This window comes from Globicephala melas, chromosome 5 (genome assembly GCF_963455315.2).
Source record: "Globicephala melas chromosome 5, mGloMel1.2, whole genome shotgun sequence".
NCBI classification, from domain to species: domain Eukaryota; kingdom Metazoa; phylum Chordata; class Mammalia; order Artiodactyla; family Delphinidae; genus Globicephala; species Globicephala melas.
The window spans coordinates 107,801,846-107,817,709 of NC_083318.1; the positions used below are offsets into that span (position 1 = coordinate 107,801,846).

General features: G+C 41.8%; 1 protein-coding gene across 14 annotated transcripts in view; it reads right to left on the minus strand.

Annotated features, from left to right (window-relative positions):
- The window catches only part of TRIM2 (tripartite motif containing 2), a 171,152-nt gene that overhangs the window by 109,188 nt on the left and 46,100 nt on the right, over positions 1-15,864 (minus strand). For 5 of the 14 annotated variants that reach the window (XM_060299673.1, XM_060299678.1, XM_060299679.1 and 2 more), the window contains exon 2: positions 12,923-12,989. The exons of 6 other annotated variants lie outside the window; for them this stretch is intronic. Coding sequence is in view for 1 of the 8 variants with exons in the window: in XM_060299683.1 (XP_060155666.1) it covers positions 10,425-10,435 (11 nt within the window). In the remaining 7 variants the exon portion in view is untranslated. Of the gene's footprint in view, positions 1-10,424; positions 10,565-12,922; positions 12,990-15,864 lie in introns of those variants that run through there. 3 more of the 14 variants (XM_060299671.1, XM_060299672.1, XM_060299683.1) reach the window with 3 other exon arrangements.

The following is a 15,864-nucleotide window of genomic DNA, read 5'->3' on the forward strand; positions in this document are numbered from 1 at the left end:
CTGGAGGAATAAGGCTTCCTGACTTCAGACTATAATATAAAGCTACAGGAATCAAAACAGTATGGTATTGACACAAAAACAGACGTATAGATCAATGAAGCAGGATAGAAAGCCCAGAAATAAATCCACGCACCTGTGGTCAATTAATCTATGACAAAGAGGGCAAGAATATACAATGGAGAAAAGACAGTCTCTTCATTAAGTGGGTGCTGGGAAAACTGGACAGCTACATGTAAAAGAATGAAATTAGAACACTCTCTAACACAATACACATTCAGTCATAGGTCCAACTGTCTATTAAGCACACACCTTATACAAGGCACCGCTCTGGGCACAGAGAGGAATGAGATACATTTCCTATAATCAGGAGTTGGGTGACAAATAGGGGGTCAAGACAAGCACAATTAGCTATCATCCAAAGCAGAATGGACCTCCAATAAAAGAGGCATAAAAGCTGTTTTGAGGATTCAAGGGAAGAAAAAATCACCCACTTTTTCAAGTAGAAGGAAAGGCTTTATGGAAGGTGGGGAAGGAGAGCTAGGCTTTTGCTTCGATACTCAGGACCTCTAAATCATAATCCCTGTTCTCCAGTAGTTCCCAAACCAGTTGGGATGAACATCATACATACAGTGGCTCCAATTCAAGACCATATATGTTAAGATCAGTATGAAAGAGTCATAGAAAAGCTAGAGGTTATTTCCTATTAGTGTAACCACGAAATACTTTATGGAAGGGTGGACTTGGGCCCTAAAAGATAGAAAGGTTTTATTAAGAAAGGTTTTATTAAAATGCATATTTTGGACAAAAAGCAATTAAATGCTCTAGAAAATTTGGAAAACCCAGCAAAGTATAAAGAATAAAATAGATCATCTATAGACCCACTACCTACAGACGAATACATTGCCAGACATACAATATGCTGAATAAATATTTGCAATATGAATAAATATCATTACAATTTATTATCTCTATTTTTTCTCATGCATATTTTTATTACATACATAATTTTGGAAAATGCTTTTTTAAAACATATTTATAATATGCAAATTTATATCAGTAAAATTATTTGAAAACACATTTTTAAACAGCTGAAGAATATTCCATTAATTGATACGTCATTTATGCAGCCAATTTTCCAAGAGTTCACAGATTGTTTCTAAATTTCCAATTATTATAAATTAAACTTCAGTGAAATTATTAAACACACATATTTGTCCACACCTCTATATTCTCAGCATAGATTCCTGTAAGTGGAATTATCCCATCAAGGTGTATTAATATTTCTGGGGCTCTCAAGAGAGTAAAACATTGCGCAATTACTTTCTAGAAAGGTTGTAACACTTTACATTCCCATTAGCAATGTGTGCCATGAGACACACACCCTCACCAGCAGTATCATTTTAAAATATTTGCTAATCTGATAAGGAGAAAATAGTAACTCATTGTTTTTAAATTTTGTATTTATTTGATCACTAGTGATGTGGAACATTTTGAATATGCTCCCTTCCAAGAATATTTTCTTTATGTTGCCAGTTCATATGTTTACATCAAGTGTTGTAAGTGAAATATTTTGGTGGGGGGGAACTTGGAAAGACTCTGCTGTTCTCTCAGCTAGTCTTGGTGTTCTCATGGTTTTCTTTGTGTGAGCATCCTGACACGGCAGGTAAGTGTGATCTTATTTTTTGAAGATACAGTCTCATTCCTTCATTTTCCTCTGTCTCCCCTTCCCTCTCCCACACACAGCACAGCCAGCTACATACTTCATCTGGTGCACAAAGAAACTGGTCTGTTGCAACCCTGGAGAAAAAATTGATGGCATCAGAATTACTGAGACAAAATATCCAGATTGTCAAGGGCCATCTAGTCACAGTGACTCTTTTTAAGTGCTGATTTCAGAGCGTGAGCAACCTGCTCTTATGCCCTAAGATTAGCCTCCACGGTGCTCCCTCCTGACTCCCTCAGTTCCAACTGCACTGCACTTTCCTGCTTCCTGGTGCCTACTCCTGCTGAGCCTGGTGTGGCCTTGTCTATATCTTCCCCAGTCCACAGCCTGCCTGTCCCTGATTATGATGCTCAAATGGTGGCCCTTGGAGGAGGATAATCTTTTCCTCTGAATCCCATAGCATAGCACGGTGTCTTTTAAAGAATCTCCAGTCTTCTAGGTATTCTGGTTCTTTGTGCATGCAATCATCTCCTTCATTACTTTATATAAACTCCTGGAGGCATCTACTTGAGTAGGGTCTATGTCTTCTTTATGTCTGGATTCCCATAGTACGGTTAGCAGAAATCCAAAAATGTTTTACATATTAAAAAATTCAATGTCATTTAACAGAAACACTAGGGGGAAAGAAAGACCTACTTTGAAAGGGAAAACAAAGCTTAATTTTTCTTTTTCTTTTTAGGCTGCGCAGCACATGGGGTTTTAGTTCCCCAACCAGGGATCCAACCCACACCCCCTGTGTTGGAAGTGCGCAGTCTTAACCACTGGACAGCCAGGGAAGTCCCAACAAAGCTTAATTTTAATTGTAGTGACTCTGGTAACGTTATGGACTGAGTTGTGCCCTCCCTCAAATTCATATGTTGAAGCCCTTACCCCCATTTATTTCAGGGATATTTGGAGACAGGGCCTTTAGGGAAGTAATTAAGGTTAAATGAAGTCATACGGTATGGCCCTAATCCAATAGGATTAGTGTCCTTATAAGAAGAGGAGGGGACACCAGAGATTTCTCTCTCTCCACATGCAGAGCGAAAAGACCATGTGAGGACACAGTGAGAAGGCTGTTATCTGCTAACCAGGAAGAGGGCTCGCATCAGAACCCACCCATGTGGGCACCTTGATCTTGAACTTCCAGCCACCAGAACTGTGAGAAAATACATTTCTGTTGTTTAAGCTACCCAGCCTACGGTGTTCTGTGATGTCACCCTGAGCAGACTAACACAGTGGTGAGATATTTGGTAGAAATGGAAGAAAGTCAGTCTAAATAAAGGAATATTAATAACTCAATAAAAGAACTCACAGAATCTCACGTTGAGACTTTGGCAGGGGGTGGGGGTAGAAGCTAAAGGGAGAATTGGGAAACATGGCTCCTTTTGTCTTGTCATGAAAGGTCCTCATCCTGCAGCCACTTCAGTCCTCTGTGGCAGAGGAATAAAAACTGATAAAAATTACAACTGGAGTCCAGGAACTAAGAAATTGAATGGGGCTAAATAATTAATTTTAGATCGAATATAAAGTCAGCAGAGAGAAATAAGCACTAAAATAATATTTTACAACAACTGGGAAATTGATAAGGAAATTGCAACTGGCTTCCATTAGAGTAAGAGCATACTTTCTTATAATGTTTTCTTGAAATGATCATATATTGATCTTCTTGGGCTGATCCATTAGCCATGGAAAGATGTACCTGAGTCTTTAGGGACATTGCTGAATAGAGGCATCAGGCCATATCAGAACCCAGTACCTCAAAACCAAATATTAAGGAAGAACACATTAGAAAGCAAAGACAGAAAGAGAACAACTCTCTCTGGGGTCATAATCATTGTTCTCAAGTCCTTGCCAAAAACTCATTCATCATAAGTCTGACTATTTTAAATTTGTGTCATACTTTTGAAGTTTCAAAGAAAAAACCTTTCTTGGACAAAACAAAAACAATAGAAACAGGCAAAGGACTTTTTTAGAACTGTATTTCTTAGGAATGTTGTGGTTTAATGTCTATTCAATTCTCGTATTAGAGATGAGAAAAAAAGGAATCAAGAAACTGTTTCTTGTAAAATCTCCTTTTATCCAACATGTGGAGAAAACATGGTGATGACTGAGTCATTTTCTTATTCTTTACAATGGATTCCAATGTATTCTATCCCTAACTTCCAAAAGGTTATATTTAAAGTTTTTTTTTTAATGTATTTATTTGGCTGCGATGGGTCTTAATTGTGGCATGCAGAATCTTTCGTTGTGGTGCTTGGGCTTCTCTCTAGTTGTGGTGCACGGGCTCTAGAGCACAGGCTCAGTAGTTGTAGCGCACAGGTTTAGTTGCTCCGTGGCATGTGTGATCTTAGTTCCCTGACCAGGGATCAAACCTGTGTTCCCTGCATTGGCAGGCAGATTCTTAACCACTGGACCACCAGGGAAGTCCCTGATAGTTTTTTTAATAAATTTTAATGTTAAAATTTTTAGAATGGCAGTACAATTGATTTACAAAGTTGCATTAGTTTCAGGTGTACAGCAAAGTGATACAGTTATATATATTCTTTTTCAGATTCTCTTCCATTATAGGTTATTAAAAGAGATTGAATATAGTTCCCTGTGCTATACAATAGGTCCTTGTTGTTTACCTATTTTACACATAGTAGTGTGTAAATAAACTTTTATTAAGTATAAATTACAAACAGAAAAGTGCATAAGTTCTAAGGCAATAGCTTCATGAATTATCACAAGGATAATTCATCCTTGTGATAACAGGGTAAACACCATTCAGATCAAGAAATAGAACATTACCAGCACCTCAGATGCTCCCACCGAAATGTAGTTTTGAGGCAGACATATATTTTATTTTCATAAAAATAATACCATTAATGATAGTAAATGCCTGGATTAACTGACAAAATCCAAAAGGTTTATGGACACATCGCCCAGGGGCTCATCCAACTCTTTAGATTCCTTAATCAACTGCATAGCACTCATGGGAATACAAATTAGCATAAGTATCCAGTGTTCCTGGAAAATAATTTTGTGATATATATCCAGATCCTTAAAAACATTTCTATCTTCTGCCCTAGTAATTCCAGCTTCAGAATCTTTCCTGAAGCAATATCAGAAGTGTGGTCACAGACCTATGTCTAGACAGCATCATAAGACCAACAGCTTTGAGATAACTCTGCCACCTCCTAATTGTGCAACCTGGGACAAAATATTTAACCAACTGCTCTGGCCTCATTTTTCTCATTGGTTAAACAGTACTAATAGTAGTCACAAAGATTAAGTTAGTTACGATGCATAAAGAACTTGAAACAGTGCCTGTCACCATTAGCAGTTCAATAAATGTTAAGAATTATTAGCTATTATTACAGAAACATTCATCATTATATTATCAATAATAGGAAAAAATTTTGAACGAAGTTAAATAACCAGAAATAGGGGCCTGAATACATACACTCTTCTGTATACATACGAAAGAATACAACGCATCCCTGGGGGTATCGCATATTGGTTAAAAATGCAGCTTCCGGAGCCAGAATGCCAGCCTGCCCCTGACCAGCTGTGAAACCTTGGACAATTTTCTTAACTCTCCAAGCTTGGTTTCCTCACCTGAAAATAGAGAATGATAATACCTACCTTGGAGGGGTAACTGGTTCATATACACAAAGCACTTAGAACAGTGCCTGGCATACAGTTGGTGCTCAATCAGTGTTAGTCCCTCCATTTTAAGTGCTGGAGCCGGACGGCTCTGTGATCTACCACACGCACAAAGCTTCCCAGTCCAGGGCTGGGAAAGTACGTGCCTGGGAATTGGAGGAGATCAGAACAAAACCTAAGTTCCCCTGGCGTTAATAGAAGGAATTAGAGACACAAGCCTCGGCCTGGGGGCTACGAGCTGGAAAGAGTTGTTCCACGGGATGCATCAGAACGGATTGCTTTGATTCAAAGGAAAAACGAAAGACCCCCAAACAAAAACTCCCACCGCAGTAACAAACAAGCCTTGGAGAGAGGAAGGAGCTGGAAGCTTTTCCTCCTCTTCAGCCCCGCCCCCCTCCGCCTCTTTTCTTCTCCCTGCCTGCCGCCCCCATCCCCTTCTCAGGCTTTTCAGAGACTAAAGAACAAAAATGGAGGAGAAGGGAGATTTACAACCACTTGGGGGAGGAGATCTGCAGTATCAGCTTCCACAGAAAGAACTGGGAGCTGCTCTGATGGGACTCCCTTCCCCACCCGGATCCTAAAACCCTCATAAGGGTGCGGATACAAGGACGTGGTTTCCACCCTAAAGGAGCAGGTTTCCAACCAGCCTTGGAAACCCGGAAGGTATTGAGACGTTTCTCTGACCCAGTGACTCCAATTCCCGGAAAGGGCAAGGATCAGCGGTCGCCAAGCCCTCCTTCCACCGGCCCTATTCTGCCCTGAGCCCAGGTCCCCTCCCTAGCAGCAGCTTCCCTCCCCCGAGGATCCTGCCCCAGGTCTATGTGCAGAAGGCAGCTGGGGAGCCCCAGTCGGTCGGCAAGGAGGCCCGCGTTACCTGAATACACCGGACAGCGATGGGGGATGCTGGGCGGCTGCCAGGGACCCCTCCCGCCCGCCAGCGACAGCGCAGACAATGCCACCCCTGCTTCAGTGCCTGAGTTGAGTGTGGGAAGAAGGCTGCTTTTCTCAGGCTGTGTCACTGCCTTTCCTTGTCACAGTTCCAGCAAGGCCTCTGGGGCTTGTAGGTTCACTGCTATAGGGGTCTTTCCATTTTCTTTTCCTAATGGACTGGCATTAATTAATATTTATGCTGCCCCCCCCCCAGTGTGCCCGGATCACAGAGAGTATCCAGAAGACACAATAGCTAGCCTCCCTGAGGGTATACTGAAATGGGCCACATTTCTGAGAAATCAACGATGGCTGCTGTTTTCTCCTTAACAATGCTCTTAAGATAATAGAATCATCCAGTGAGAAGCACAGGACAAGAATCCTGTGTCCTAAGGGTCCTGGTTCTTGTCGCTTGGTTCCCAGCGAAAGAACCTGCGTGTCAGTGACATAGCAAAGAGACTCGGCTCTCCTGGGCAGTCCTGGAAATGCAGTGGTGGTCCAGGCGCCCGCGGAGCGCTTGAGGACCACGGAAGGAGTTGGCCTCGCAGATTTCATAAGGGCTTTTGCACAAAGAGGCTCCTCAGAAAGATTCTGCTTAGAGCTCCTGCAGTTAAAGTGAAATCACCCAGTGTTGCAACTAGGAAACTATATGGACTTGAAACTACTTTGGAAGACACGTGAGTGCTCTTTATGGTACATAGTTCTGAGGCCAGGTTACAGCTTCAAAGTTCAGCGTGAACTCTGTTTTACCCTTGTGGGCAGAGTGGGAGAAGTCGGAGGGGGGGAAAACGCACCCAATGAGAACTCTGTCCTTGGAGGGTCCCTGGTGGGATCTCAGTGAAGATAGGCTCAGCTCCCTAACACACTGAAGAACACACATTGGACACGACCTGCCCTGACTAGGTCTGTACCGAGGCTTTGAGGATGCTATAGACTTAAATACCTCCCTCCTACACAACCATTAAGGATGGACAGCATTTGCCAAGTTAGTTCCAGAGACGGGTGTCAAGAAGCATATCTGGTGTTTGTAAAGTCAGAGGTTGGCCCTTTGGCTCCTTGCAGTTTCTGTACAGTCAACGGGTTGAGGAATTTCACTGAAGTTCTATTTTGCACAACAGTTGCAAAACGTGAAGTGTGCCGTTCCCTCAGTGTTGACTCATCAGGTATGGTACTAGAAAGCAAGGGCCAAGAGTGGGCAAACACACCTGGTAGTTAAAGACCTACATACCAGGAAATGCTCTCCTTGAAAGGCTGAACAGGACTGCTGGTGTGATAAGGGATCCTGTTCCCAGCAGGTTTGGCTTGAGGTGAGATGATGCTTATCTAAATGGCTCCCAGGGGCTCCCCAGGGGATGAAATCCCTGTCTGTGGTTCTGATCTGCTTTCCATCTTTCTTGATGGGTCCTTTTAACACCCAGGATGACCAAATTGCATGCTTATTAGTTATCATTAATTGCATGTGAGTGGTAGTGTGAGTGTGTCTCACTTGACCATTTAAGTAGAGAATACGTGAAATGCAAGGGATTATAAATGTAAATCAAATTGGGGTTCCATTGCTCTAGGTGGGGAGGCCTTGGGAGAGCCAAGGTCACTGCGCTCTCTGTCCCTTAGCCATCTGCAGGGCTAACCTTTGTAAACTCACACATGTCAGTCTGTGGTGTGAATGTTTTTCAGGCCACTTGTCTAGCCCCAGATGTGCTTCCAGCTCAATTCTTGCTTGTGTAGCTTACAGAACATTTCAAGGTTTCCTGCTTGGAACCCTCTACAGCATCATCTGGAAACCTCAATCAGAATGGATGAGACGGTTCATCTGAGAGGGAAAAGGTATGATTCCATGCCAAACACTATGGAGGGATGTCTGCATGTTCTATCATCTCAGTCCTCATAACAGCCTCATAACAGTGGACATTATTACTCCCATTTTCAGGTGAGGAAAATGAGAACTGGAGGGGTTCAGTAACCTGACAAGGTCTCCAGTAGTCACTAGAAACCAGAAGACCTGGGATTCAAGTTCAGCTCTGTTTGAGCTATGTTCTGGTCTTGGTGCATTCTACTTTTTACAAAATTTATTATGAAAAATTTAAACAAACACAAAAGTAGATAATGGAGGACTTCCCTGGTGGCGCAGTGGTTAAGAATCTGCCTGCCAATGCAGGGGACACGGGTTCAAGCCCTGGTCCCGGAAGATCCCACATGCCGCGGAACAACTAAGCCTGTGCGCCACAACTACTGAGCCTGTGCTCTGGAGCCCGCATGCCACAACTACCGAAGCCCACGCGCCTAGAGCCGGTGCTCTGCAACAAGAGAAGCCACCACAATGAGAAGCCCGTGCACTGCAACGAAGAGTAGTCCCCGCTTGCCGTAACTAGAGAAAGCCTGCGCGCAGCAACAAAGACCCAATGCAGCCAAAGATAAATAAATAAATAAATTTATATTTTTAAAAAAGTAGATGACGGATCCCTAAATATCTACTACCCTGATAAAACAGGTGTCAAGATCTTGCCACTTTGCTTCATCTTTATGGAACAAGTTTCTTTGGCTTCATTTTCTGTCAGTTTCATCTCAGCCAGGATCACTCATTCACTCACATGCTAGGTTTCAACCACACTAAACAAGCAGTTTAGTTGTTCCCTGAATACTGCCTCCTACCTCTGGACCCTTTGGCTCAGTGGTTTCCAGCCGTGGTACACAGATATTCACAAGACCCACCACTGACCGACCACATCAGAGACTTCTAGCACTAGTCACCCTTCCCTCCATGTCCATTTGACCCACTCCTCCTGCGTCTTCAAGACTCCCTTCTGGAATCCTCCCTTTCTCCACAAAGCCCTCACTGATATCCCCAATCTGGCTAAGGGTGGTCCCTCCCTCCCTCCCACCGCGCCTTGTACATATTTCTATCATAACTCTGCCCTGGTGGTTCTCCAACAGACTGTGAATTCTTCCAGGGCAGACAGCATGCTTCTGAGCTCTATGTCCCCAGGGACTTGCACATAGTAACTAGGGATCCGTAAATGTCTGAGCAAGGAAGGGAGGACGAGGAAGAGAGCGGCAGGACAGAAAAGGAAAGAACGTGAAGCCATCCTGGTTCCTAACCCTGCCGGTCTTGGGATGTGAGGAGCCCCTAGCACCTCTTCGATAAGCGTTTGGCACAAGAGTTGCCTCCATTGCAGGACGCACTGTGGGTCTTAAAACAGCTAGCTAGCTGGTGGGCAGAGAGAATAAGAAAGAAAATGACGGTCCATCCGCTCGCCCCTGCTGACCGCCCAGCCACAGCACACCTCCTCCCTTGCCTCGTGTGGCCCTCTGTCCTAGGAGAGGTGTCTACTCCGCCACGGGGGGCATCCAGAGTGATGAAATCAGGCACCGATGAACAGCCCTCTGCCCTCGCTCACTGACATGCCGGAAACCAGACAGAGCCCCAGGAGCGCTAGCGAAACCCATTTCAGGGCTCAGCCCCACCTCTCACGTGATGTCCTCTGGCTCCACGGGCTTCTCTCTTGGCTAGTCAAGGACAAATGCTCTAATCGCTGGGGGCTTTCCGTCATTCCTGAGCCCCACTGTAGCCGGCTTTAGTACCTTCTGAGCACTTTTATGGGGCAATAAAACTTTACAGCCTGCAGCTCTAAACCGTTCCCAAATTTCTGAATAGAACTATTTATGGCAAACAAGACTGCTACGGTTTGCCCTTTGAAAACACCAGCAGATCTTAGACCCTTTCAAAGCGGGTTAGCTGAGTTACACGGGCTAACAGCTGGCTTACAGAAACCCCCCAGTGGCAAAGCTAAACTCCCGTCTGTGAACAGCTAAGTTAGAAAATAAAACAGGCTTTGAGTCTCACAGCATCACCGAAGTAGCCCTACGCTTTGCCGCTTCCGTGTTGCTTTGGTGTCAAACCCGCTTGCTTGCATCTCTCCCCAGTTTTTTCCTTCCCTGTTCCTTTCTTGTCAGCATTGACAGGGATCCCTATGAGCTTCGCCTGCAAATTCAGAGAACCAATCTCTTCCTTCCGTCTTTAGCAGGCAGAAAATTAAAACCAGGAAAAAGCTAGCAATTCAATCACAACTTGTTTCTCCAAAACAGTGCTCAGGATCAACCAGCCAGCCCACAAAAATCATCACCACACACTTAGAAGCGCCCTTACCAGTGTCCCATATCAGCCACTCCAGTGCATCAGAGACGAGCCCCAGCCTCCTCAGATGTGGGGACTTAGCTCTCTGCAGCCCACAGACAATCGGGCCCATTATAGTCATCAGGCTGCCCAGTTAAAGGGTGGCCCTTACAAAAATATAAACAGCTTGTCAGCACAAGCCAAGGGGGCGGGGCTGCAGCCTCAGGGGACAATGGGAGCCAATGATCAGCCTCTTTGGGTTCTGTTAGCTTAAGATATTGTGTTTCATTTTGAAGAAGGGGAGACAGAGAGCGAACACTGGAAGGCCCAGCCCAGCAGCATGAAAGGGGTCCAAGTTGAAAAGTTTAATCACCGCTCGCAGAGCATTTTCAAGGAGGAGTTTGTATGCCTCGCACATAATAATACATATTTTTAGAACTCACAGACTTTTGTGTTGCACTAGCCATCTCTGGTCTCCTGGGGATAAAAAATGTAGTATTCATTGGGTAGAATGGAATTTGTCAATCAAAGAACAAAGGGAAGGAACAAAGCCCAAGGACAATGCTTTCATGACCCACTTATTTTGTTGAATATAATATCCGATGAGACGTACTCACTACATCTACAGAGAAAATGCTTGAGTTGATACATTTGTCTTCAAAACCCAGAGAAGTGGGCTTATTTTATTCCCCAAATATAAATGCCTCACATTAAAAAAAAAAAGTGCTCACTTAATCTGATCATACTTACGCACACGAAACAGAAGCTAGTTTGGGAGAAGGCAAATACAGTGGCTGTTTTCTCTCTTCTGAGCTTAACTAAATTCTGCTTGTAAAGCTACTAGATCAGCTTAACCTTCCAATACCCTATGACAATAAACAAGAACCAGAAAATAAACTGTGGCTTTTTTTTCCCTGTATATATTTCTAAATAATACACTGAGGTAAAAATAAAGTTAAGATCCATTTGGCTGATTTGTGGTATCAGGTAAATTATAGGCAAACAAACTTTGAGAAAAATACAGTCATTGCAATTTGGAATAGTCTCCTTATTTATAAAGGGAAGCACAGTAGCTATCAAAATTAACTAGCATGGAAACAGAAAAATGTTGAAATACTGGGTTGGCCAAAAAGTTCATTTTGGTTTTTCCATAAGATGTTATGGAAAAACCTGAATGAACGTTTTGGCCAACTCAGTATAATCATTTCCACAAATTTTGTATCAAGCCTTCTGACTTTGATTTTAAAAATAATAATTCAAAGACACTGTCCTTTCTGATCTATGGTAATTTTAAAATATTTATGATTCTGCCACTGATGTTTAATTTGTATTGAAGTGAGATTCCTCTAGTAGCTTCTCTAAACAGTGCTTGAGGTGGCTTCTGACCCTTCTATTCTTCCACTGATTCGAAAGGAGCTGTTACATCTGTACTTGCAAGGCTCTGGATTTTAAAGTAAAAGTTACCTTCTGGAAAAGGTCTAGTTTTCCTCTAAAGCATTCAGTCTCTGTCATAAAAAAAGCTTCAGGACACCAAAAGCATGAACAAAAGAAAAAAACAGATAAATTGGACTTCATCAAAATTAAAAGCTTTTGTGTATCAAAGTCCATTGTCAAGGAAGTGAAAAGACAACCTACAGAATAGGAGAAGTATGTGCAAATCATATATCTCATATGGGTCTAGTATGCAGAATATACAATGAACACTTACAATTCAACAACAAAAAGACAACCCAATTTAAAAATGGGCAAAGTTCTTGTAGAGAAATTTCTCCAAAAATGATATACAAATGGCCAACAAGCACATGAAAAGACGCTCAACATCATTAGTCATTAGGGAAATTCAAATCAAAACAATGAAGTAGCACTTCACAACTATTAGGATGGCTATTAAAAAAAAAAGTGTTGAGGAGGCTAAGGAGAAACCAGAATCTTTGTACAGTACATTGCTAGTGGGAATGTAAAATGGCGCAGCTACTGTGGAAAACATTCCTTCAAAAAGTCAAACATAGAGCTACCATGTGACCCAGCAATTCCACTCCTGGGTGTGTAGCCAAAAGAACTGAAAACAGGTACTCAAACAACTACATGTATATTCGTGTTCATAGCAGCATTATTCACAGATAGCCAAAAGGTAGAAATATTCTAAAGGCCCATCAACAGATTAATGGACAAATTGTGGTATATACATACAATGCAATAGTGTTCAACCATAAAAAGGAATGAAGTACTGATATATACTACAATATGGATGACCCTCAAAAACATTATAGTAAATGAAGGAAGCCAGACACAAAAGGTCACATATTGTACGATTCCATTTATGTGAAATATCCAGAACAGGTAAGTCCATAGGGACAGACACAGATTGGTGGTTGCCAAGGACGAGAGGGAGCAGGGAAGGGGGAGAAACTGCTTAATGGATGCAGAGTTTATTTTAGAACTAGATAGAGGTGGTGGTAGCATAACTGCAGATATACTATATGCCAGCAAATTGTTCACTTTAAAATGGTGAATTTTATGTTTTATCTTACTTTTTATAGCTTCACTATCTTCTGGATTCAACAGGAGCCTTCCTTGAAAGGTCATCCCACGAGTATACTGAAAAAAATTTTTTTTTAATTTTAGAATTTTATTTACTTTTTTATACAGCAGGTTCTTATTAGTTATCCATTTTATACATATTAGAGTATATATGTCAATCCCAATCTCCCAATTCATCACACCACCACCCCTCTTGCCACTTTGCCCCCTTGGTGTCCATACGTTTGTTCTCTACATCTGTGTCTCTATTTCTGCCCTGCAAACTGGTTCACCTGTACCATTTTTCTAGGTTACGCATATATGCGTTAATATACGATACTTGTTTTTCTCTGACTACTTCACTCTGTATGACAGTCTCTAGATCCATCCACGTCTCTACAAATGACCCAATTTTATTCCTTTTTATGGCTGAGTAATATTCCATTATATATGTACCACATCTTCTTTATCCATTCATCTGTCAGTGGGCATTTATGTTGCTTCCATGTCCTGGCTATTGTAAATAGTGCTGCAGTGAACATTGGGGTGCATGTGTCTTTTTGAATTATGGTTTTCTCTGGGTATATGCCCAGTAGTGGGATTGCTGGGTCATATGGTAATTCTATTTTTAGTTTTTTAAGGAACCTCCATACTGTTCTCCATAGTGGCTGTATCAGTTTACATTCCCACCAACAGTGCAAGAGGGTTCCCTTTTCTCCACACCCTCTCCAGCATTTGTTGTTTGTAGATTTTCTGATGATGCCCATTCTAACTGGTATGAGGTGATACCTCATTGTAGTTTTGATTTGCATTTCTCTAATAATTAGTGATGTTGAGCAGCTTTTCATGTGCTTCTTGGCCATCTGTATGTCTTCTTTGCTGAAATGTCTATTTAGATCTTCTGCCAATTTTTTTTATTGGGTTGTTTGTTTTTTTAATATTGAGGTGCATGAGCTATATTTTGGAGATTAATCCTTTGTCCATTGATTCGTTTGCAAATATTTTCTCCCTTTCTGAGGGTTATCTTTTCATCTTATTTGTAGTTTCCTTTGCTTTGCAAAAGCTTTTAAGTTTCATTAGGTCCCATTTGCTTATTTTTTAAATTTCCATTACTCTAGGAGGTTGATCAAAAAAGATCTTGCTATAATTTTTGTCAAAGAGTGTTCTTCCTATGTTTTCCTCTAAGAGTTTTATAGTGTCCAGTCTTACATTTAGGTCTCTAATCCATTTTGAGTTTAGTTGTGTGTATGGTGTTAGGGAGTGTTCTAATTTCATTCTTTTACATGTAGCTGTCCAGTTTTCCCAGCACCACTTATTGAAGGGGCTGTCTTTTCTCCATTGTATATCCTTGCCTCCTTTGTCATAGATTAGTTGACCACAGGTGTGTGGGTTTATCTCTGGGCTTCCTATCCTGTTCCATTGATCTATATTTCTATTTTTGTGCCAGTACCATACTGTCTTGATTACTGTAGCTTTGTAATATAGTCTGAAGTCAGGGAGTCTGATTCCTCCAGCTCTGTTTTTTTTCCCTCAAGACTGCTTTGACTATTCGGCGTCTTTTGTGTCTCCATACAAATTTTAAGATTTTTTTGTTCTAGTTCTGTAAAAAATGCCATTGGTAATTTGACAGGGATTGAATTGAATCTGTAGATTGCTTTGGGTAGTATAGTCATTTTCACAATGTTGATTTTTCCAATCCAAGAACATGGTATATCTCTCCATCTGTTTGTATCATCTTTAATTTCTTTCATGAGTGTCTGATAGCTTTCTGCATATAGGTCTTTTGTCTCCATGGGTAGGTTTATTCCCAGGTATTTTATTCTTTTTGTTGTAATGGTAAATGGGAGTGTTTCCTTAAATTTTTTTTCAGACTTTTAGTCATTAGTGTATAGGAATGCAAGAGATTTCTGTGCATTAATTTTGTATCCTGCAACTTTACCAAATTCATTGATTACCTCTAGTAGTTTTCTGGTGGCATCTTTAGGATTCTTTATGTATAGTATCATGTCATCTGCAAAAAGTGACAGTTTTACTTCTTTTCCAATTTGTATTCCTTTTATTTCTTTTTCTTCTCTGATTGCCATGGCTAGGACTTCCAAAACTATGTTGAATAATAGTGGCGAGAGTGGACATCCTTGTCTTCTTCCTGATCTTAGTGGAAATGCTTTCAGTTTTTCACCATTGAGAATGATGTTTGCTGTGGGTGTGTCATATATGGCCTTTACTATGTTGAGGTAGGTTCCCTCTATGCCCACTTTCTGGAGGGTTTTTATCATAAATGGGTGTTGAGTTTTGTCAAAAGCTTTTTCTGCATCTATTGAGGTGATCATATGGTTTTTATTCTTTAGTCTGTTAATACGGTGCATCATATTGATTGCTTTGCGTATATTGAAGAATCATTGCATCCCTGGGATAAACCCCACTTGATCATGGTGTATGATCCTTTTAATGTGTTGTTGGATTCTGTTTGCTAGTATTTTGTCGGGGATTTTTGCATCTATATTCATCAGTGATATTGGTCTGTAATTTTCTTTTTTGTAGTAGCTTTGTCTGGTTTCAATATCAGGGTGATGGTGGCCTCATAGAATGAGTTTGGGAGTGTTCCTTCCTCTGCAATGTTTTTGGAAGCATTTGAGAAGGATGGGTGTTAGCTCTTCTCTAAATATTTGATAGAATTCATTTGTGGAGCCATCTGGTCCTGGACTTTTTTTTGTTGGAAGATTTTTTTTTTTTTTTTTTTGAGGTATGTGGGCCTCTCACTGTTGTGGCCTCTCCCATTGCAGAGCACAGGCTCCGGACGTGCAGGCTCAACAGCCATTGCTCACGGGCCCAGCCGCTCTGCGGCATGTGGGATCTTCCTGGACCGGGGCACGAACCCCTGTCCCTTGCATCGGCAGGCGGACTCTCAACCACTGCGCCACCAGGGAAGCCCATTGTTGGAAGATTTTTAATC